Consider the following 21666-nt stretch of genomic DNA (forward strand, 5'->3'; position numbering starts at 1 on the left):
TGACAAGCCAGAATTGGCTTTCTTTGCCGGTACCCGAGCACGAACCCACCGCGAGCCCCTGCGACCAAGTTGGTCAGGGAGCGCCGGCAAACCCTGAGCCCTCTGCGCTTCATCCTCTTGCTCCCATTGGGCAAGCTTGCGCTGGTAACCACCTGTGCCTAGGTGGTGGTGGTACTTGTTCCTTTTTGCGAGTTCAGATTTGGATTCGCTCAAAGCTTTGAACTCATCAGAATTCCTCTGCTCTAGAAACACTGCCCACTGACCAGCCGTGATTTTATACCTCTTTGTCGGGTCCAACCCTTTCTTTGCCCACTTTGAATTCAACTCAGACTTGTAATTCCTAAACCTGATCCCCCATTGCTTCAATGTGTGCTCTTTTACGAGGTCTTCTGAACCCTGAGGTAAAACAAACCTCGTAAGCAGCCTGTTCCACATTCTTGTGATCTCATTGTTGTCCACATTTTTCCACTCCCTGACTGTGATGTCAAGATGGTCCCTAACTAAGAAACCGAGTGTGTTACGCCACTTAGGTAAGGTCTCCGCTGGAGCTAAGGGTTGTCCAGTCGCACTGACATCTGTAACTCTATAAGTTACTTTTGGGAACTGATTCAATCCTCTTTCACCTCGTTTCCTTTTGTTCCCGGTCTCAGTGGTCGTCTCCGTCGTCGGCTCAGGTGCACTTTCATGTGCAACTTCTTCTTGGGATAGGATTTCCTCCATTTCTTTCAATTGAGATAGCACCTCCTATTCATATAGAGACATGTAATTATGAATGAGGCGCATAAAAGTATAGAAACATATAATTATGAACGAGTAATTCACCTCTTCTATCTCTGGGTTGTAATCGGGGTCACGTGCGTACTCACGACGGGCGTTCCTCTCTATGCGAGGATCAGGAATGTCGTTTACCGAGGTCTCGTACGAAGGAGTTGACTCACGTGACCCTTCTGCCTGCTCCGTGTTGTGGGATCCTTGTTCCTTCTCTGCGTGCTCGGGCCTTTTTTCTTGCTCCGTGCGGTCGGACCTCTTTTTTTGCACGGTGGGGCTAGACCCTGGTGCCTTCTCGGTGCAGTCTGACCCTTTTTCTTGCACCGTGGGCCGGACCCTGGTGCCTTCTCGGTGTGGTCTGTCCCTTTTTCTTGCACGGTGGGGCCAGACCCTGGTGCTTGCTCCATAGGGCCGGACCCTTGTGCCTGCTCCGTGTTTTCACTTGGAGAAGTCGTCATTGCAAGATTCTAAAGCATATATGTTATCAGAAATGTTATATAGTATAGTATGAACATTGAAGATAATACTCTAAGTCAATCGTTGACTAATAAATAGTTGACTTATAAATAATTAAAAGTGAATATTTGCTACATCTTTTCTAGAAAGCTTACTAAATTATGAACTTTGTTCTAAACATTACTTTAAAATACTATAACTACACATGTGCTTAACCAAAAATTGTGTTGTTTAGCTTTTGGGAAAGCTTATGAAAAGTACTACAACTCATATATTTACCTTAAGGCAAGATTCACATCTTAACTGAGTCAAACAATATAAACATGCAAATCTACTAAGAATAAGAGCAAAGCAACACATCTTAACTGAGTCAAACAATATAAACATGCAAATCTACTAAGAATAAGAGCAAAGCAACATAGGGCATTAGTTATTTTTATATCTCTTAATCTATTATTCCTAAATTCATGAAACAATTACTAGACCTCCAATATCATATGAAAAGCATATCACAATAATTTCATATTTATTTGAGCACTACTACTACAGTTATGAAAAAGACAAATACAATAAGCAATTAAAACCTAACTGCCTAAATCTATTTTTAAAGCTAAAATTTCAAACTAAAACATGACATATTATAGATCTACTGGATAGACAATTTTACAAGGATTCCAAAAAGTCTATATTTGCTATTTTACGATTTTTCTAGCATTTACTATGATTTTCCAAATATCATTCCAAAAACAAATCACATGGTCGCTGACGTGTGGGCCCCACACGTCAGGGTCTTCTTCAACCTCGCGCAGGGGAGGGATTCTGTGCCCGTGCTGCGTAGGGGAGGGTGGGGGACCTTCTCGGTGGTGCGCAGGGGAGGGGAGGGGGTGGGGAACAGGGAGGTGGGGGTGGGCGGCGGCGGCGGCGGCGGCGATGGGGAGGCCGTGGGGCGCAGCGGTGGGGCGGCGGCGGTGGCTGTTACCGGAGGCGGAGCGCGGACGTCGGAGAAGAGAGGGGGGGGGGGGCGGGCATACCTGCTGGGCTTGGGGTCGGGCGCGGAGCAACGGCGGCGGAGACCGGAGGCGGAGCGGCGGCGAGCTCGGCGGCGGCGGTCGCGAAAATCGGCAGCCTGACGGCGTAGGTTTGAAACTTCATGGCGCCAGGGACTTGGAAAATTTCAGGGGCTGGACGCGGCCCTTTATATGCGCGGCATTTCTACAGGCGGTTGGCATTGACCACCGCCTGTAGAAATGATTTCTACTAGCGGCGGTCAATGCCAACCGCCTGTAGAAATGCATTTCTACAGGCGGCTGGCTATGCGAACCGCCTGTAGAAATGCATTTCTACAGGCGGTTTGCTATGTGAACCGCCTGTATAAATATTGTTTATAAATATTTTTCAATTATATTGTTTGTACATTATTTGTTGTAACATAATGTAAAATAACTTGTATATTATATTGTTTCTACATTATTTTTAATGTAAAATATATTTGTATCATATATTTAATGTATATTATAATATGATTATAATATGATTATATTGTTTCTAAATTTCTTTTTAATTTTTAGTGTTATATATTCTTTGTATATTGATATTATAATATGATTATATTGTTTCTAAATTTCTTTTTAATTTTTAGTGTTATATATTCTTTGTATATTGATATTATAATATGATTATATTGTTTCTAAATTTCTTTTTAATTTTTAGTGTTATATATATTATTTATGTATTGATATTATAATATAATTATATTGTTTCTAAATTTCTTTTTAATTTTTAGTGTTATATATTCTTTGTATTTTGATATTATAATATGATTATATTGTTTCTACATTATTTGTAACATAATTATGTGGCATTTGACAAAGCGTTACGAAAGTGTAGTTCTATATCGAAATCGAAAGGTCTCACATATAGTTTCATAAATTTGAGTGAGATTACATGATGACTAGAGTTTACATGATGAATGACAAATACAATCTAGGCAGTTACTATTCTTCCTTGTCCATCAGCGCGCACCCAAGGCAAAGAAGAACTTTGTGAGATGCTTCGCTCAACATTTCTTATCTTAGCAGGATAGTCATCCACAAAGAGGGACATGTCGCTGAACTGGTTAAAATCCTCCAGATCCGCTACACCATCAACTCCTATTGCTTGTTGCTTTCCTAGAAAAACTACATGCTTCAGCTTGTCAGTAGTTTTCTTCTCATTCTTAGAAAGGATCTGTTCAGCATAGAACACCTGTGCAGCACGGTTACCAAGGATCCACGGGTCATCTTTGTATCCCACTTTACTTAGATCAAGAACTCTGACCCCATAATTATCCACTGTGACATGTTTATCTTCTACCCATTGACATCGAAACACGGGGATCTGAAATGTACCATAGTCTAGTTCCCATATGTCCTCGATGAAGCCAAAGTATGTAATAATATCACCAGTTTCGTCGTCTATGGCCTCGCATCGAACACCACTATTTTGTGTCATGCTCTTTTTATCCTTGGATTTGATATGAAATGTGAATCCACTTATGTCATATGTTTGCCATGTTGTCACTTGGCGTGATGGTCCAGATGCCAAAGCCTTGATGGTTTGTTCCTCAATTGTTTCCCCAGATGGAATATCCTGCTCCCTTAGCCATGTGTACAATTGTTTCTTGTGTTCCTTCATTATCCAATCATTCGTTTGCCCAGGATTATGTTCTCGAAGCTCATTCAAGTGTTGACCGAGCAAATGCTCCATAATCGAGAGCTGATGTAAGATGCTGTGATGTGCCTCAAGGACTGTATTGTAATCTGGCGGGATGAATGATTTCCGTCCAATCCTCCCACTTCCATGCAGCCTACCCTCATGCCTTGATGGAGGCAAACCTATTGCGACCTGGTCTTTTAGGACACTATTGCAGAATGGTCCTCCGGACTCAATTGCCTCTTCAGTACAGTACCCCTTTATCATGGATGCCTCAGGACGAGCACGAGTTGATACATAGCCATTTAGTATTGCCATAAAACACTCGTACGTCCACATTTCATGCAGGTACATGGGACCCAATGCTTGTATTTGAGGAACTAAGTGCACCACAAGGTGCACCATGATATCAAAGAATGATGGGGGAAAACACATCTCAAACTGTGACACTGTCTCCACTGCGAATTGCTGAAGGGATTCTAACTCATCACGGTCAATTACCTTTTGTGTGACCTTATTGAAAAAATAGCACAATCGTGTGACTGCCATCTTCAAGAACACTAGATTGATAGCCCTTATTGCAATAGGGAGGAAAGTAGTCAGCATTACATGACAATCATGTGAGTTGTAGTTGGTGAGTGTAAGGTCTTTCATTGACACAATACTTCGTATACTAGAGCAGAATCCAGAGGGGACTTTCAAATTCTTCAACCACTCACACATCACATGTTTCTCATCTATGCTGAGGTTGTAGCTTGCTGCTGGGAGATGGTACTTTCCATTTTCTTGAAGAACAGGATGAAGCTCTTTTTTTATACCTAACTGTACCATGTCGAAGCGTGAATTGAGTCCTTCCTTTGTCTTCGTCTTGATATCTAACAATGTGCCAATTAGGCTTTCAAACACGTTCTTCTGGACATGCATACCATCGATCGCGTGTCGTATGTCCAATTCTTTCCAGTATGGCAAATACTCAAAGAAAATGGACTTCTTCTTGAATGTTGCCCCTGGAGTTGGTTTGACATCCTTTCTTGGTTTTCCATCCTTTGTCTTCTTTCCGAACACAAAGTTGATGTTGCTCACTATTTTGAAAACTCTCTGGCCTTTGCTATTACCTGATGGTGCATCTGAGTTCCTTTCATCATTATTGTCGAAGTACTTATCCATCTTTTTTAGGCGGTACCTGTGCCCTTTTGATAAGAAGCGTCTATGCCTCATGTACACTATTTTCTTAGATGCATTAAGGGACACATAATGGGTTCCATCTATGCACACCACACAACCAACCTTTCCCTTGAATTGCCCTGACAATGTGAAGAGAGCAGGGTAATCATTGATCGTAACAAAAATAATTGCTCTTAGTGTGAATGAATCTTTGCGATACTCATCCACCATTTCAACACCTTGTATCCATAACATTTTCATCTCCTCCATTAAGGGCTCCAAGAAAACATCCATGTCAACTCTAGGTTGGACTGGTCCAGAGATAAGTATGGTTAGCAAAAGGTATTTTCGCTTCTGCATCAACCATGGAGGAAGGTTGTAGATGGTGAGAATCACCGGCCATGTGCTGTGCTTGCTGCTCCTCTCAGCAAATGGATTCATTCCGTCGGTACTCAGTGCAAACCTAACATTTCTTGGTTCGCTGGCAAAGTCTTGATGCTTCTCATTAAAATCTTGCCACTGCTTTCCATCGGCTGGATGGCGAAGCTTGCCATCATTTTTGTGCTCATCCGAAGCATGCCAACTCATTAGTTTTGCATCGTCAGGGTTAGCAAACAAACTCCTCAGCCGATCTATCACTGGAAGGTACCACATCACTAAAGCAGGAATCTTTTTCTGCGCATAATAATCAACCTCTTCTTTATCTTTGCTGGTGGGTTTTGAACTCTGCTGGGTCTTCTTTTGGGTCTTCTTTCGCTTCTTCCCTGCTGTACACATGGAGGCAGCACAATCCTCATGTTGATAGTCTTTATTTGTCTTATACCGACTTGCACCACACTTTGGACACTTATCCAAGTCCTTGTATTCATCACCGCGATATAGGATACAATGATTCCTGCACGCATGGATCTTCTCGACACCCATAGTGAGCGGACTGATCAGCTTCTTTGCATGGTACGTGTTAGCAGGCAATTTGTTCTCCTTGGGAAGCATGTCTCCGATAATACTTAAGAACGTATCGAATCCAACATCAGACAGACCATACCTGGCTTTTGCCATCAGTAGTTTTAGCACAGATCTCAGCGTCGTGAACTCTTTGGTACAACCCTTGGACTCATCATACAGAGGCTCTTCAGCCGCCTTCTTCAAGGCCTCCATCCCTTTCATTAATAACATTGAACAACATTGATGGTTCAGTATGACGATGCAACATTGTCTCTAAGAATTCAAAATCTTCCGTGACTGTATCATTTGGTAAGACATGAGTTCTGTCATCAGCATTTCTCCCAGCAAAACCACCAGCAGTGACATTTGGCACAACATGTTCACTTCGGTGTGTGTCGTGCAAAAACTGAAATCCTTCATCAGGCATGTCTGGACCGTCGACATCAATATTCGCAGGGTCCCCAATTGTATAAGGTGTCGAGCTACCCTCTCCATGCTTTGTCCAAATCAAGTAATCCTTCATAAATCCTCGGCATACCAGATGAGAAATGATTGCTTCAGTATCTTCAAAAATATTAATATTTCTGCAGTCGATGCATGGACAATATATGTGCTTCGTCTTTGTTCTCAAAGCATGGTTCTTAGCAGCATCAACAAACCTATGGACCTCAGGTATGTATGATGGATCTAGTCTTGATAAGTTATACATCCAGAAGGACCGCTCCATCATGAGCTGTGCAAAAATTAGTAAATTAATTGATCTCAATGCAAAACAGGTAGTTTAGGAAAATTGTCATCTAACCTTTCAAACAACAACTTGTGAAGATGAAAACCTCGAAGCTAACATTAAAAATAAAGACAAAACCCTAAGTAATAATAAAAAACTAACAACTAAATCAAATTGACAAGGTAGAAAACACCATTGATGGAATCAACTAAATATATACCTTGATTCACTATAATAAATTTGATAAGGAAACATGGAAATATATAAAAATACATATTGCATAATGAAATCAAATTTACATAAAAATGAACATCCTAAACAATAGAAAACTTATCTTTCTCTTTCTTCCCAAGCATGGAAACACCATTCATGGAAAACACTACATATATATTTCTTGGATTCACTAATTAGAGAAGAAAACATAGAAAAAAAGAGAGGAGAGACATCATCTAACCATCTTAAGCAACCTCATTTGAGCAAATATAGTCCATACCTAGCTATTCTACTCTCTCTCTCATGGTGAAACCCTAGATCCAAAAAGTAGCTCTAATTGAGCAAGAGGGCACAAAAAGAGCCTTTAGAGGCATCAACTAACCTTTCTTAGCCACCTCCTTCCAAGAAATGAAGATCAAAACCTCCCCCTTTGTATTTTGGAAAAACTGGACCTCCAAGATGTGCTCCAATGGAATGTGGCTGCTACCTACAGTTCTGCCCGAGGAGGAAGAAGGGGTGGGGTATTTATAGAAAGAATAGCACAGGCGGTTTGCTTAGAAAACCGCCTGTGTAAATCCTTTAACACAGGCGGTTTTCTTATGTGAACCGTATGTAAAGACCTGTTTACACAGACGGTTTTTAAATCTTGCCGTACAAATTTACAACACAGGTGTGTAACAAGTATAACCGCCTGTGAAAATTTTTTGCCCCCGCCGGCTTAGAGCATCTGTGTACTAGTGGGCCATGATGTTTATCCTGTAATCTAAAACAATATATTAAATGCACTTCATTATGTTATTTTTATTTTTTAGCGTGCACATTTCTTTTGAGCTTAATCTTAATACTGAAACTTAAAGCAATTAATTAGAGTAATTGCTCCCCCTGATCCTTACCATCATGAAACCCTTTATGATGAGAACTTAAACTTTTCTAATAAAGGGGTTCATATTGTGCATGATCTTTCCGACACTAGACAAACTCTGCCGTCTCCGTTACTTACCGTTGAGGCCCATTTTTCTTGCCGAGGGTTGTGTCAGCACTCGGTAAAATGTTTGCCGAGTTGCTAGACAAAAGACACTTGGCAAACCCGGCTTTGCCGACATACGGTTTACCGTGTGTGTCGTATGCCGCAAACAAGCCGGATCCGATAGTGTGGAGGGTCTCTTCCTACCACCTTTCTTTCTGTTTTGTTGTCATTAGGTTCCTTACCACTATCTCTGTGGTTGTTCTATAACCGGCACTATATGGGTTCTCCTATAGGTGCATTGTGTATGTTATTCTTTCAGCACCCCTTCTTTTTAATGGAATATGCGCGAGTCGTGTTCTCGAAAATAAAGATACCTGTCCTAGAAAAAGCTATTGCACATGAAGGATTTAATTGGGCTAGGTGTTGATGTAGATTTTAGGGCTTGATTCGGCGAGTAGAGTGAGGTCAACACAATGTTTTAAATAGCGCGCTATTTTCACGCTATAGCGCCGCTATAGCGGCCAGAATAAGTCGACGCGAAGCTATACCTCATTTTTACGCTATCAGCGCTATTGGCGCTATAGCGCGCTACAGCGCCGCTAAACTGAAATAGCGCCATAGCGCCGCTATTTGCGCGCTATTGCTGTTTATCTGTGATCATGTTGTCATGCACTTATTTGTTGTGTTCTGCTTATGCACTTGTGATTATGTACTATGCAGTCATGCATTATGCTTATGAGTTAGTTATGTATTAAACATTTAAACTGTGAAACACCTGTGATTTGTGATTTGTGATTTGTGATTATGAAATATGATGGTTGTTTGAACTTGTTGTTGTCTATTATATATTTTGCCTGTTTCCAAATAAATAGCGCGCTATAGCGCCGCTATAGCGTAGATAGCTACAACACGCTGTTGTGTATAGCAGCCGCTATAGCGGAATTATAGCGCCGCTATAGCGTTCACTATAGCGCAAATAGCGTCTGGGTTAGGAAGACGCTATTTTCTATAGCCCGCTATTTAAAATATTGGGTCAACATAATAAAGTCAACCAAGAAGTCGGCTATGTACTTTTCATACTCGTCCATCGCTCGAAAAGCCTGCGAACACCTTCTAGGAAGACCTATCGTCGAGGAGGAGCATATAGCGAGAGTGTTCAAGCTAGGATCGGTATAGCCATCTAAAATGCTTGCAGATCTCATCGAGAGAAGTGCTAGGCAGCAAAGGTATATGCCACATACCATGGTCGTCACTACAACTCGATAAAAGGGGAAAACGAAGGAGAGCCACTGCCAACATTTGCATGCATCTGGCTTTACAAAGACGCTACCGATTTAGCTAAGATCTCGCACAAGTTATTGACTTAATCCAAAATAGACGATAAGGAGCCCAACCGAGCAAGGTTTACCTATCAGTATTTGCTTGACATCTTGATTGAGCACCGTAAAATTATTCTGTGCTAGCGTGGCATATCCATTCCCCTATATCTTCACCATGTTTAATTAGCTGGTTATTTATATGAATCAGTTTTAATCACCGATTGTCATATATCCTTGCTACACCACGCTGATCGAGAACAACCAAATAACATCCTTTTTCTCTCAACACCTAGGTCACTTTCAAATTAAAGAAAATAACAAGAGAGAACTGCTTGTTCCCCGGCCTTATTATTATTCATTGCACACACCGGCATATACATTGAATTTACGGGAACCTAATCGGATGTCGTTGTTCCTTCAGCTCCGAGCGCGTAGCAGAAGGGCCGGCCATGGATGGTCCTCAGGTTGCACTCCGCCTCCGACACGAGGGTCGGGGCGAATTCAAGCAGCCCGCCCCAAGAGCAGGTCGGCCTCATCTCGTAGCCGGTCATCATGCTGTCCAGTGCCGTCCTCAGCGCGCTGCACCGGCAGTAGGGAACGATCTTCTCCAGCTCCGAGCAGCACCTCTCCTTCAGCACCGGCAAGGGGACGACGGGGCCGATGCTGACGCCGCAGGCCCGGCGAACCATGTACGTGCGGCAGCTCGGGAGCGGGTTGAGTGGGATGACTAGCCCTGGCTCGCACCAGTTGGCAGCGGCGGCGGTGGCGGCGAGGACGGACAGCAGAACCGCAGCCGAGAGGAGGATGTAGCTGGAGGACCTGGTTGACGCCATTCCTGTTCCTCCCTGCTTCAGATCAAATTCTTTGTGCAAATTAAAAGGTGCAGCAGCTTGGGAAGATACATACTTTATATAAACTGAGAGAAATAAAGCTAGAAGCAAGCTGGCTTGTGACGTGCTAATTATGTTTGTATTTGTCATTTTGTATTACAATTGGAGTCTTCTGGAACTGAAAATGGAATGACACCATGCTTGTATGACTCAGTTAAGCTTTGTTTGTTGAAACAAAATTTGGGGGTGTCCAGCAGCAAATAGTGTTCTACACTCAAAGAAAACTTTTGGTCTGTCGTAGGTACGATGTTCTACACATAACAAGACAATTATTGTTTAGCCGCTTTACTCTTGGGTTCTCTCAATATTTATGTCGTTGATGCTCAAAGTTTAAGTGTCCATATTTAGTATACTCCCTTTGTTCCAAACTATTGTCATAGCATGTGTTCGGTTGAGAGGTTAGAGTCGGTCGGAATGAGTTGGACCTTTTTTTTTGAGTGTTTGGTTCGCAGGCTACTCGAGTTTGGGGTTATGCCACGGAGGGAATATTCTGCCCATATGCGGGTTCACCATATTCCTCCAAATCGGAGAAACCGGGGCAACACACTTATGGTGGGCATGCCGAAGGCGCATGGGGTAGGGAGCACCTGCGCCGAGGAGCAGTGCTGGCAAGTGACATTACAATTGGAGTCTTGTGGAACTGACAATAGAATGACACCATGCTTGTATGACTCAGTTAAGCTTTTTTTTGTTGAAACAGAATTTGTGGTGTCATGCAGCCACCAGTGTTCTGCCTGCCATCAATGGACTTTACTAACTTAAAAACTTCAATCCACAGAATGTGTGTGCAATCGCGCACGTGATCTACACTCAAAGGAAACTTTTAGTTTTTTCTTATGTGTTGTTATACATAATAACATGACAATTGTTCAGGAGCTTTACTAGCTCTTGGGTTCTCTCTGGAGATGGAGAAGCTATTCTTAGATACAGACTGTTAACAAGCTGACAAAAAGTTCGAGAAGCAAGCTGGCTTATATAATCAATCGACGTAGATGTATGTACTTTTTGCTTAATGCATGGAATCTTGCTTGTGGAACTAAATTTGAGTTGCACCACACGGCGTAAGAGGAAATGGAGCTTTATTTATTGCAACTGAATTTGGGCAGTGTCTTGCAAAACTTGTATCTTCCTTGTTACCATGCATGGAAAACTTTACAGCAGCAAACCTATATATGGATTTTAGCAACTTATTAACTTTCATCATCAGTGGCGTGCACCTCTTCTGTGTTATGCTTGGTGTATACACTATCAAGTACGTATAACTGCATACGCATTGCAGATCTAGAGTCCATTAACTGGTATCCAATGCAATTCAGTATGCAGTTCATATTTGAAGTGATTGTTTATTAATATTTACTAGATGAAGTTACCTCACACGGTCCTTTAGAGGTAATTGTTGGGAACTATGTGAGTAGTGTGTCACTCATGGATTGTTAACGCCCATCGTTGATGCACGGTGCATGGGAAGAACAGATAGATATATAGTCCAGTCCAATGTCACTTGTTTCAGGTGCAGACAGAGAATCCCATCGATGCAACGTATTCATGATCAAACATATATACATTAGGGCCCGGGTGCCCTGGTGCAGAGAGAGAATCCCATCATCACTTGATCAAGCTTATATTTATTGTCCATTCAGTGCATAGTTCTCACGCAGTACATACATAAAGATACAGATCATTCGACGATGCATTCGCATGCAACGCTAGCTTATTCTCTGTATATATTTATATGAAACTACTACATGAGATGACAGAACTTCATCAGTATGTGGAAACTGATTCTAGGACGGGCCTAGGGCTATTGAGTGAGTGGCACATGCCGCCATCGATGGTCGGCAGGTTGCACTCGGCCGCCCTCGTCAGCCTGCGAGCGAAGGTCCTCTGCATCTCCCTCGTGCAGCCGCGGAAATCCTGCAGGGGGGCGTCCACGCCGTCCATCATGAACCCCAGCGCGGCGCACCGGCACCGTGACGGCACGGCGGCGAGCTCCCGGCAGCACCTCTGCTTCAGCACCGGCGAAGGGTCGACGGGACCGTAGGGCCCGCCGAGTCCGCAGGTCCGGCTTACCGTGTAGATACGGCAGGTCGGCACTGGCGGCGCCGGGATGGCCAGCCCTGGAGCGCACGCCGTCACGTCGACGGTGGCCGCGCAGGCGGCGAGGACGGAGAGAAGGACGCCGGCGGAGAGGAGGAGATGGCCGGACACCATATTCTTGCAAGCTACTAGTTGCTTCGATATCGATCGATTTCCTGATGCGGCACTTTTAGTTTACACAAACGTAGTGTGTATGTACATACGCCTATATAGCAAGAGACATAGAGAAGCAAAGCTGGCAATTGATGTATATTATGTGCTTTTCTGTTTGCTTTATCGAGCCTTGCAGAGCTAAACTTTTGGATGTAAACCATTGCATTGTGATGAATTGTAGTTTTGTTGTAAGCTGTGTGAGCCTAATCTGCAACAGAATTTGGATGTGTGTTCTGTAACTTGTGTTCTGCAATTAATTAATTGCCAGATCAACTTTTTCATTGTCATTTGTCGATCGTATATGCGTCTTTACTTGCATCCATGGCTAAGGTACGGTTCTTCAGTGTTTCTTTTTCTCTTTCGATCTGGCTGAATAAAGTGAAGTTTATTGGAACAGAATTTGGGGATATCCTGCAACTTGTGTTTTCGCACACCCCCTATTCTAACCAACCACGCCACGTGTATCTTCCTTGCGTAGAACTCTGAAAAGAACGATCAAGCCACGAATCGTCTTCTAATGGGTTATAACCCCACAGCTAGTCCTCTGAACACTATGTATTGTGATGTGACACACCATCTTAAGCTTCTCCAACCAATGAAACTTGTGTTCTTATTGTCTTCACCCAATCGAAACATTTCCGGAGCGGTTGCAGTTGGATTCAACTAGTTTAAGCGTTAGTCGACCACTGTTGATATTGGAGAAGCAGGTTGTCTGAAGAATGCACGGTGCTCTTTGAGAAAAAAGATTTATTTTCTGGTGATGTGTGCCCACTTTACTTTTATGAAAACCATCGGTTCTGAAAAAAACAAGCATATTCACCGTTAAGTGAAGTGTGACCACTTAGTCCTCGAGCCTGGTAGTAGGTGACATAGGCTCGTGGTACCAGAGTCTGAAAATTGGCATAAGAAATCTGATACTGAGATGCACCACCAAGTGCATCGTACTGATGTAGTCCCTGAGCTTTCTGGAATGCAAAAAATAAGCCTTGTAGTAAGGTCTAAAAAAGTAACACCTCTTAGTTGTATATGAATCAAATTCATATGTAACCAAGCAGAGCAGTCTCCAAGCTATGATCCAAGAGTGATTGGAGCAGTCCCCGAGCACAGCGTAGGGAGTGATCGACAAGTCCCCAAGCGCGATTGGGAACACAAACGTGCTTGGTGGTCGGGCAGTTCCCGAGCACAGCGTAGGGAATGGTCGACGATTCCTTGAGCGTGGTTGAGAACGTAAATGTGTTCAGTGGTTGAAGCAGTCCTCGAGCACAGTGTAGTGAATGGTCAACGAGTCCCCGAGCATTACTTGTTGACTGAGTCAAGCTTGTGAAAAATAAATATGGAGAATAGGTAGTATATGATGTACAAATAAACTCTAGAGAAAAAATTCAGCACTAGTATAAGATTTTAGCTTTTATGTTATATTAAAGTTAGCACGAGTAGTTAATTCATCCTAGAGCTGTACCAGCTTTAGTCCGACCAACAATCTGGAGCATGAGGTGTGGAGCCTAGGTATACGTAGGATTGCCAACCTTACCAGAGAGCTACTGTCGACCACCCAGAACGCAGAGGGCGGATCTCGTGCACGTGTGGGAAAGAGTCTGAGACAGTGCCAGCTCTGGAAAACTCATGTAGAAAAAAAACTAATCGGCTAACCAAAAAATTGTTTGAAGGATAATCATGTCAAGGACATTATGGAGAATATTATGCCAAAAATAAATAAATTATTAGAAGTGCACTTATCTTTGGATGGAAATCTAGTCAGTGGCGACAAAATTGTCTAGCCCTCGAGCTTTCCGACATATGGTCATGACAGTGGTTGCGGTTGTCGTAGCGCCATTCTTCGCAGCGATCATTATTGCGACACGACAGATGGTCAGAGCAAGTAGGCCAAGCAACTTGCTCCATAGCCCCGAGCAGGTCGGTGTTGTCGATCTGCCTCCATTTGTAGCACAGGAATGTGGACAACACGTTGTCGGCATGGTCAAAGACGTTGCTGGAGTGGTCGGAGCCGTAGCCAATGTTGGTGAAGAACTGATCGACACAGATTGGATTTGTGCCTTCTCCATGGTCGTGGCGGCGAAGCTGTTGAAGCCGGTGGTTCAGGTGGTCTAGCCGACGATGAACGTGAGGTCGTCTGCCACGACCGCAAAGTCAGGGATGATGACCATCTAGTTCGGCTGGGAAGCTGTACGCACACCCCCTATCTAGCGTGCTACTGTCGACAAAATATGGTCGGCAGTCTACCTAGGGGTATGCCTAAGGTAGTAGATTATCGAAGACAGGTACGCAAGCTACGAACTAGATGGTGACGCAAGACATAGACAGGGACTTTATCCAGATTCGGCCACCGAGGGCGTAATATCTATGTCCATCTGATTATATTGATGATATGAGATGTAATGAGATGATAAGGGGGTCCTCTGCCTACCCATGTCGGGAGGCAAGGTTACAAATCTAGAAACTAATCTTAATCGGTTACAATTGCCATAGATAGTCGGATATCAATCTCTATTTTAACCGACCATGATTTTGCTTGATTTCCACGTCTGCCTTCCTTGCGCAAAACTCTGAAAAGAACGATCAAGCCACGTATTATGTCATGTTTGCTTCCTGATTACACTAATTGGCTACGCTAGCTGCCTGCAGTGTTGGATGCATGGGCCAAATCCAAATTGTTAGTCTAGTTTTATTTCACTTCTATGTTAAACTATTAGAAGTTTTATTATTTATAAATTTCTGGATAGCAAAAGTCACCTCGCTGGATCCAGGTGGAGGTGAAGCCGGTGCGGAACTTCCCTTTGCTAGGCCACCCTTCGCTGGAATCTCGTCAGTTATGGCTGTTGGATCTGCCACATCCGGAATCCCCTCTCTAACACATATTGGTCCGTATCAAGGCTTCTGAGCGTGTAGATTTGGTTTATCGAGGGCATGTAGAACGATGTCTCTGACGGTGCACATGCTTTCCGCTATGGTTTTGCCACTAGTAGGAAACGCGCGCCCCTGCGCGCGACCAGAAAGGGCCTGATGACCTTTGCTTGAAAGTAATGTAGATCTCATGAGTGTTAGTGTGTACTTGTACATATTTTTGTGCATATGAAAGCATCACTATTCACAGAGATTAGTATACACGATATTCATTGTCAGGCGAGGAATAAGCGCGAGACTGTATGAATAGAACTAAATATAATAGAATGTGAGGAACAGGTAGATCACAACAGAGACACAAAAATACTGAAAGACTGTGAACGACAACATTGTAGTTAATTAGAAAATATGAGGGCTACAGCACATCAAAATTTGTCTTACATGTGAATTTTCAGGCAATGCTTTCTCTTGTTGTGTTCGTTGATAAAGATGATAGGACAATCATAACGAAAGATTATTGTAGTTAATTAGTAAATATGAGGGCCGCAGTACATTAAAATTCCTCTAGCATGTGAATTTTTAGGCAATGCTTTGTCTTCTTGTGTTCCTTGACAAAGATGAAAGGACAATCTTAACGGAAGTTCATGTGGAGAATGATTTGTTTTTTGTTTACCTTCCTATCTGAGCTCTGCAGCCAGAGTCTTAGATTTGCAATCATTTTGCCAGCCATGAGTTCTTTTGCCTAAGTTCAACATCATGAGCATTGTGGATCAAGTTTTAGACCTAGAAAAATAAAAGAGAGCATGTAATATTTTGTCTAAGATAATATTTTGGGTAGACCATTTATTATAAAATTGTACATATACTGTGTCGAGTTTAGGATGACATATTAATGAACCTATCTTTTAAATTCAGGCGAATTACCCTTGGACAATCCCATTTTATCTCTTAGCTTCAAATGCAAAATAGAAACAAAAGCAAATAGATGACATTAGCAGTTACCTAATGTCTACAGAAGCAACAGAAGGGGAAGTTGCAGTCCTTGTCACCTATTTTTGTTGTGTTGCCTGGCATCCATGTGTGTCTACCAAAATTTGCTTTCACACATCAAGCGCCTACAATGGCATGAATGTGAACATCTACACAAAAGAGAGTAAAGTATAAGGACAAAGCATGGATCTAATAATGAAATAATTGTTGCATACAACACAAATTGTAGCCCTATAAATAACATGCTTCATGACAGAAGTGAGCTTATGTAAATGTAAACATTCTGTGCTAGCAGTGGCAGATAATGGATTTAAGAGCATACAATATAGACTTCAGTAAGATCATAGAGACCCCATAGGCCATTGCAGTTGGTAAGATCATAAAAAAATTGCATAGAAGATTGCCAGGGGGAAAATGTGCATGGATAAAATTGGCAGAGATTTAATAAGGGAAGCCACAAAGGTAAGCTATATATTAAATGAGGGCCTGATACTTCACAGAGTAGGAGTTATATGCACATCTATCTTTTGTCTCATACAGAATGAGAACCTGATACCTTATGGAGGTACTGTCACATCTATACATGATCGAAACAATCGAAACTTTTGCTCCTACAAAGTGGAGCTCCCTAGTGTTTAATACCTCACAGTGTCGAAACAAAGTTGGTCAATGTAAACAGAACATTGCAACCCCAGAAGGAAACCAAGAATTTATAAAGCTGCTCTCTCAAAAAATACTAAACTAATGAAGGAAGGATCCATCTGATTTCTTTTGTAAGCATGCATACTGGCAAGAAGAATGTAACTTGAGAATAAACTAACACCACATGTGAGAGGAAAGCATTTTAGATTCTTTAATCGGATTATGGCGAAGAGGATATTGTTGTATGAAACAAGATAATTGTGTTGTATATCTGCATGTGGAATTCTAATAGCAATTGATTCAACCAGCAACTTGATGGTATTTAGAAATCGATTTAGTTACGAATCCTAATAGCAATTGTTTCAGGCAACAACTTCATGTTAAGGGGAAGTAGAAACAGTTGTCAATCTTATTGGGACACCTACTACTTATTTTTGTAGGGAAAGAACATATAGAAGTTGATTCCTATACTCACCTGGATATCTACTGACTTTGCTCGTATGATCTTCTTGACAAAATCCTGAGCAGTCTACACTATTGCAGTTGTGAAAACCAAACACACTAAATGAAAGCCAGAATAAAGGTATGCCATCTAATATCTCGAAAGGAAAAAAGAATGAACCAATAACCTTGACCTTCTTGAACCTACATATAGAGAAAAATTGCTTAGCACAAAGAAAAATTCCATGGTACACTGAGTAGAAAAAAGAAACAATGACAAAAGGCAGAGCTTCTTTGATTCATCGAATCCTATGCGTAACAGTGTAAATAATCAAATAGTATTACCTAACAAAGATTAAACTAAGTATGAGTATCAATCGATAGATTTTTTGCTAGAGAAGTCATATCCCAAACTCTGTGAGGCAACCTAAAACAACAATTCTGCAGGAGGCAAATAGAGAGGCATCACATGTTCTTGTGCATGGTTTGTTGTGGTGAGAAAGCATATAGGTGCATTCAGTTTGTATGCCACAAGCAGGGAAAAAGAAAAGGCCTATTCTCTGCTATGATTATAGAGTGCACAAATAAGAGATGTCGGTATTAGATGACAAAACCAAATAGATATATTAATGCGAAAAATTGCAGCACTATAATAAATCTCTAAGAAAAGAACATGTCCATGAGTTATATAAATTACAGAAGGAACTAAGTGCTTAAGTTACAATCTATAGAAATCACAGCAAAAAAATACTGGAGGAGGAGAAGATGAGTCACCATCAAATCCAATCGCTGAGTTTCACCACCACTGCAGCCGCCACACAGGGACCTAGGGTTTCGTCGAGCAAAGGAGCATAAGGTCCCTAGTGGGATGAGGCATTGAGGAGGCTGGCCGGAGGATGGGGAAGAGGAAGGGGGCGCTGAGCCCCTCTTGCGCCGGCGCACAGCCAGCAGGGGCGTCGTCGCCTGGCACCCACCACTACCTCGCGCTTGCCGCCGCATCGGGAGGGACCGGGACAGAGAGAGGAAGGGGAGGGATAAACGGAGGTGAGAGGCAGGCGAGGGATGGAGGAGGAGGAGGAGGAGGAGGAGGAGGAGGAGGAGGGCAGCCGTCGGCCGTCGCCGCCGCCACGCCCCTGCTCGTGGTCGTCGCTGCCTGTGTCGGGATGGAGAGAGAGCGATGCGGTGAGAGAGAGAGGGAGAAGGGAAGAATCTGGAAGGAGAAGCTAGAGCTGTAGTATATATTTATTTGGCTAGATTCAGATGAGAAGCTATGAAGCCGAGAAGAAGCAGCTTAGAAGCTAGATAAAACATGAGAAGCTGCTTCCCGGTGGAATTCGCTTCGTGCATTGTGGACCGTTGATCGGCGGATCGGACGGCTGCAGGAGTTTTGGACGACGTGGCATATCTAGTTGCGCAGAAGCGCGTTCCGCTTTGTAGGGTCAAACAAATAATGTTAGAGAAGGTGTGGCGCCCATGATTGGAGTTTGGGGCTGACGGGAGTACTCCATACCGCAGGGAAAGAATTGGTCCGGGCCTCCTAGCGAAACAATTACAACTCCACAAGATTCTGCATGTTTTCCAAGTTTTGCCTCGGACTGGATTAAACCCGATGCAGCCAGCTTTTGCGGGATGAATGTTCCCTAAGTTGCAGTGGCGGATCTAGGATTTTAATCATGGGGGTACGAAAGAAAATGATATAGTTTATCGATATGAACGTAACATAATTAGATCACTAAACGGTGATAAAATAGTTATGAATATAGAGTGTTAAGGTTGTTATATAAGCTGAGTAGACTAACAATTATATATAACAATGTATTATACATGTATATATTATTAAAGAGTATACATATTACATGTTTTTCAAAAAAAATTGGGGGGACAGCTGTCCCCCCATGCTACTACTCTAGAACCGCCCCTGCTAAGTTGTAGTTTCCTCATTCAGTCATATATGCACTCCAAATTAGGTGTTTCTATTCTATATATGGTGAAGTCCATTCTGCATTTTAATAAAGTGGCCAAAACCAACCTGACAGACTTTACCAGAGAAACTAGGATCAACCTCTTTTTGATTGACAACAATATACTTGCAGACAAATGCTATTATTACATATATTTTACGGTGCGATGCATATATAAGCCATGGCCTTCACTCCCTGATATTCATATCTGCGAGCCAGCCATGCACCTATGGATAGACTTCAATGAGTGATCGAGTTGTTCCTAAGATGGGAGTAACCTTGTATCGAGTGAATCCTGCATCTAGGAAAATCTTGTGCCATGTCTCCTCTGTTCTCTCCTTGCCTTCTAATACCACCATCATGCATAGATCCATCAAAAGTTGAGCTTCCAATGTTCGTTTATTAGATGGAGACCCTGACACAATATCTATTATTATCACCTTCCCCTTTGGTTCTCGAGTAGAAATAGCTTCCTTGGATCGTTTCAAGATTTGAACACAATCTTCATCACTCCAGTTATGTAGTGTGAACTGTCATAAGATAGTTATTCACCAATAACGTAAGTATATATGTAACCTACCATTAAAACATAACAATACTGGTATCTAAGTTATGTGACACACTTTTTTATTATGCACAGATATACTGACATAATGTAAGTACATAACAAAGCTATATGTACCTAAATAATTTAAAACGACTTTATAATTTAGAATGGAGGGGGTATAAAATAAACAGACTAAGTGCATAACAAAAGCATGTATCCAAACGAAGAAATCAGAGACATGATAATCTTCAACCATTAGAAATTTCATGGCTTGGTCACCTAAAATTGCAGTAGCTTATAAAAATGTAATGGGTGAGATACGTTAATCTAAGCAAATAAAGCTTTTAAAAAATGACCAAAAAGTAATTAAATTTTTGGTTACATCTTGTCACTGTATTAATTACTACATGAAAATTTAAACCCAATCACGTACGCGTAAACAAGTTTCGTCCATCATATACCTTGAGTAACACAGCATCGGCCGGAGGGATGAACTTCATCATGTCGCCGGCAACGAACTCAACGGTGGCATCAGCCGGCATGGCGTCCACCACGCGGGGCAGCTCCAGCACGGAGCACCTCACGTGCGGGAAGGCCTTGGCAATGGCCCTCGCCGTCGTCCCGTTGTTGCCTCCGACGTCCACCAGCGACGTCAGCCCGGCGAACACCTCGCCGCACTCGCGGACGACGATGTCCGCCACGAAGCGGCTGTCTGAGCCCATGGCCTCGTCGAAAACCACGCCGAAGGCCGCGTCGCGCCGGACGACGTCGTAGAACCCCGCCCCGTGCGCCATCGTGAACGGCGTCGTCCGCGCTGCGGCCGGAGCGCCGTCGTCGTCCGTCGTCCCGTCCTCCTGCTGGAGCCACTCGGGCAAGTGCTGGGACGCCGTGAAGTAGGACGGCGAGCTGCACAGGATGAAGAGCTGAGCGACGCATCCGCGGCCGCCGCCTCTAGCGTCGTCGTCGTCGTCGACGACGATCAGGAGGCGAGACGCCGCGGTGAGGTGGTAGCGCGGTCCTGCCGCCGCCTCGCCGTCGTCTGCTGAGATCTCCTCCTCCCTAAAGATACCCGTCGCAGCCAAGAACGTGATGATGCGAGACAGGCATGGGCGTTTGCTTGCGGCGACGGGGACGGAGGCATGCAGCTCCGACAGTGACTCAGTGAGGCTGCGCCGCCGCGGCGGTGGATGGCGTTGGGGATCCCAAGCTTGATGGCGCACCGCAGTGCCATGGATTTGAGGTAGCCGAAATTGTGGCACCAAAGCTCTGCCTCGGCCTGCTGCAAGAGCTCAGCGCCGGTGGTGGTTGTTGTGCTTGTGGGTGGCACCGGCACAGATTTGCTTTGAGCCATGCTCTTGGCAAAGTAAAAATTTCCTCTACAAGATTGAGTGATTTATTGTGTACATAGATTGGTTTGCGATGATCACATCCTGGGTCGGGTATTTGTGTATTTATAGGCTTGATCATGCCAGCATTCATCTGACAGTAAATAAGAGTTGTCTCCGCCAAAGACCCAAACCATCTCGCCTCTCTCCCTACTCTTATTGCTTCCTTTCTCTCAAGGGTTAGCTCTTCTAATTATTTTTGAGAGAGGTCCCAAATATGAAAAAATTATGATTTTTTATTCTTTAATAATATTTGGAATGGATAAGAAGACCCAAATCCTCCTCGTACCCTCAAGAATTCGCCGCTTTTTGATGTGATTTTAGTTATCAGCGTACGTACAGCTGTTTTTGCCATTTTCGTGCTTGGCTTCGATACAATCCCAGGCGATAATTTCTGTGGGTTAGATTCGTAGCACGGTGAATTTCATCTGTGCGAAATTTAGGTGCG

At 43.2% G+C, this 21666-nt stretch overlaps 4 protein-coding genes across 15 annotated transcripts; 1 reads left to right on the plus strand and 3 right to left on the minus strand.

The window, feature by feature from the left end:
- LOC110432594 (ctenidin-3-like) lies at positions 1980-2354 on the plus strand. Its single transcript, XM_021453351.1, has one exon. It carries the CDS (start codon positions 1980-1982, stop codon positions 2352-2354), a length of 375 nt encoding a protein of 124 aa, XP_021309026.1.
- LOC8078437 (alpha-amylase inhibitor 5) lies at positions 9525-10150 on the minus strand. The gene has a single exon (XM_002461639.2). It carries the CDS (start codon positions 10081-10083, stop codon positions 9646-9648), a length of 438 nt encoding a protein of 145 aa, XP_002461684.1. The 5' UTR covers positions 10084-10150; the 3' UTR covers positions 9525-9645.
- Positions 11743-18539, minus strand: LOC8078438 (alpha-amylase inhibitor 4-like). 12 transcript variants are annotated; one of them, XR_002450100.1, is made up of 6 exons: positions 18100-18536; positions 17360-17529; positions 16255-16391; positions 15926-15994; positions 15142-15416; positions 14708-14954 (listed from the first exon to the last, which is right to left on the minus strand). XR_002450100.1 is itself a non-coding variant. In XM_021453737.1 (4 exons), exons 1-4 carry the CDS (start codon positions 18322-18324, stop codon positions 16360-16362), a joined length of 327 nt encoding a protein of 108 aa, XP_021309412.1. In that variant the 5' UTR covers positions 18325-18539; the 3' UTR covers positions 15482-16359. The 12 variants fall into 12 exon arrangements, 2 of the variants coding, with proteins under 2 accessions (XP_021309411.1, XP_021309412.1); XR_002450098.1 differs by having other exon boundaries at positions 15142-15387; positions 15926-16035; XR_002450103.1 differs by lacking the exon at positions 15926-15994 and having other exon boundaries at positions 17360-17413; positions 17514-17529; positions 18100-18535.
- LOC8078439 (O-methyltransferase ZRP4) lies at positions 19225-21120 on the minus strand. Its single transcript, XM_021454664.1, has 2 exons — positions 20295-21120; positions 19225-19816 (listed from the first exon to the last, which is right to left on the minus strand). Exons 1-2 carry the CDS (start codon positions 20625-20627, stop codon positions 19514-19516), a joined length of 636 nt encoding a protein of 211 aa, XP_021310339.1. The 5' UTR covers positions 20628-21120; the 3' UTR covers positions 19225-19513.

Source organism: Sorghum bicolor, chromosome 2, assembly GCF_000003195.3.
Source record: "Sorghum bicolor cultivar BTx623 chromosome 2, Sorghum_bicolor_NCBIv3, whole genome shotgun sequence".
NCBI classification, from domain to species: Eukaryota; Viridiplantae; Streptophyta; class Magnoliopsida; order Poales; family Poaceae; genus Sorghum; species Sorghum bicolor.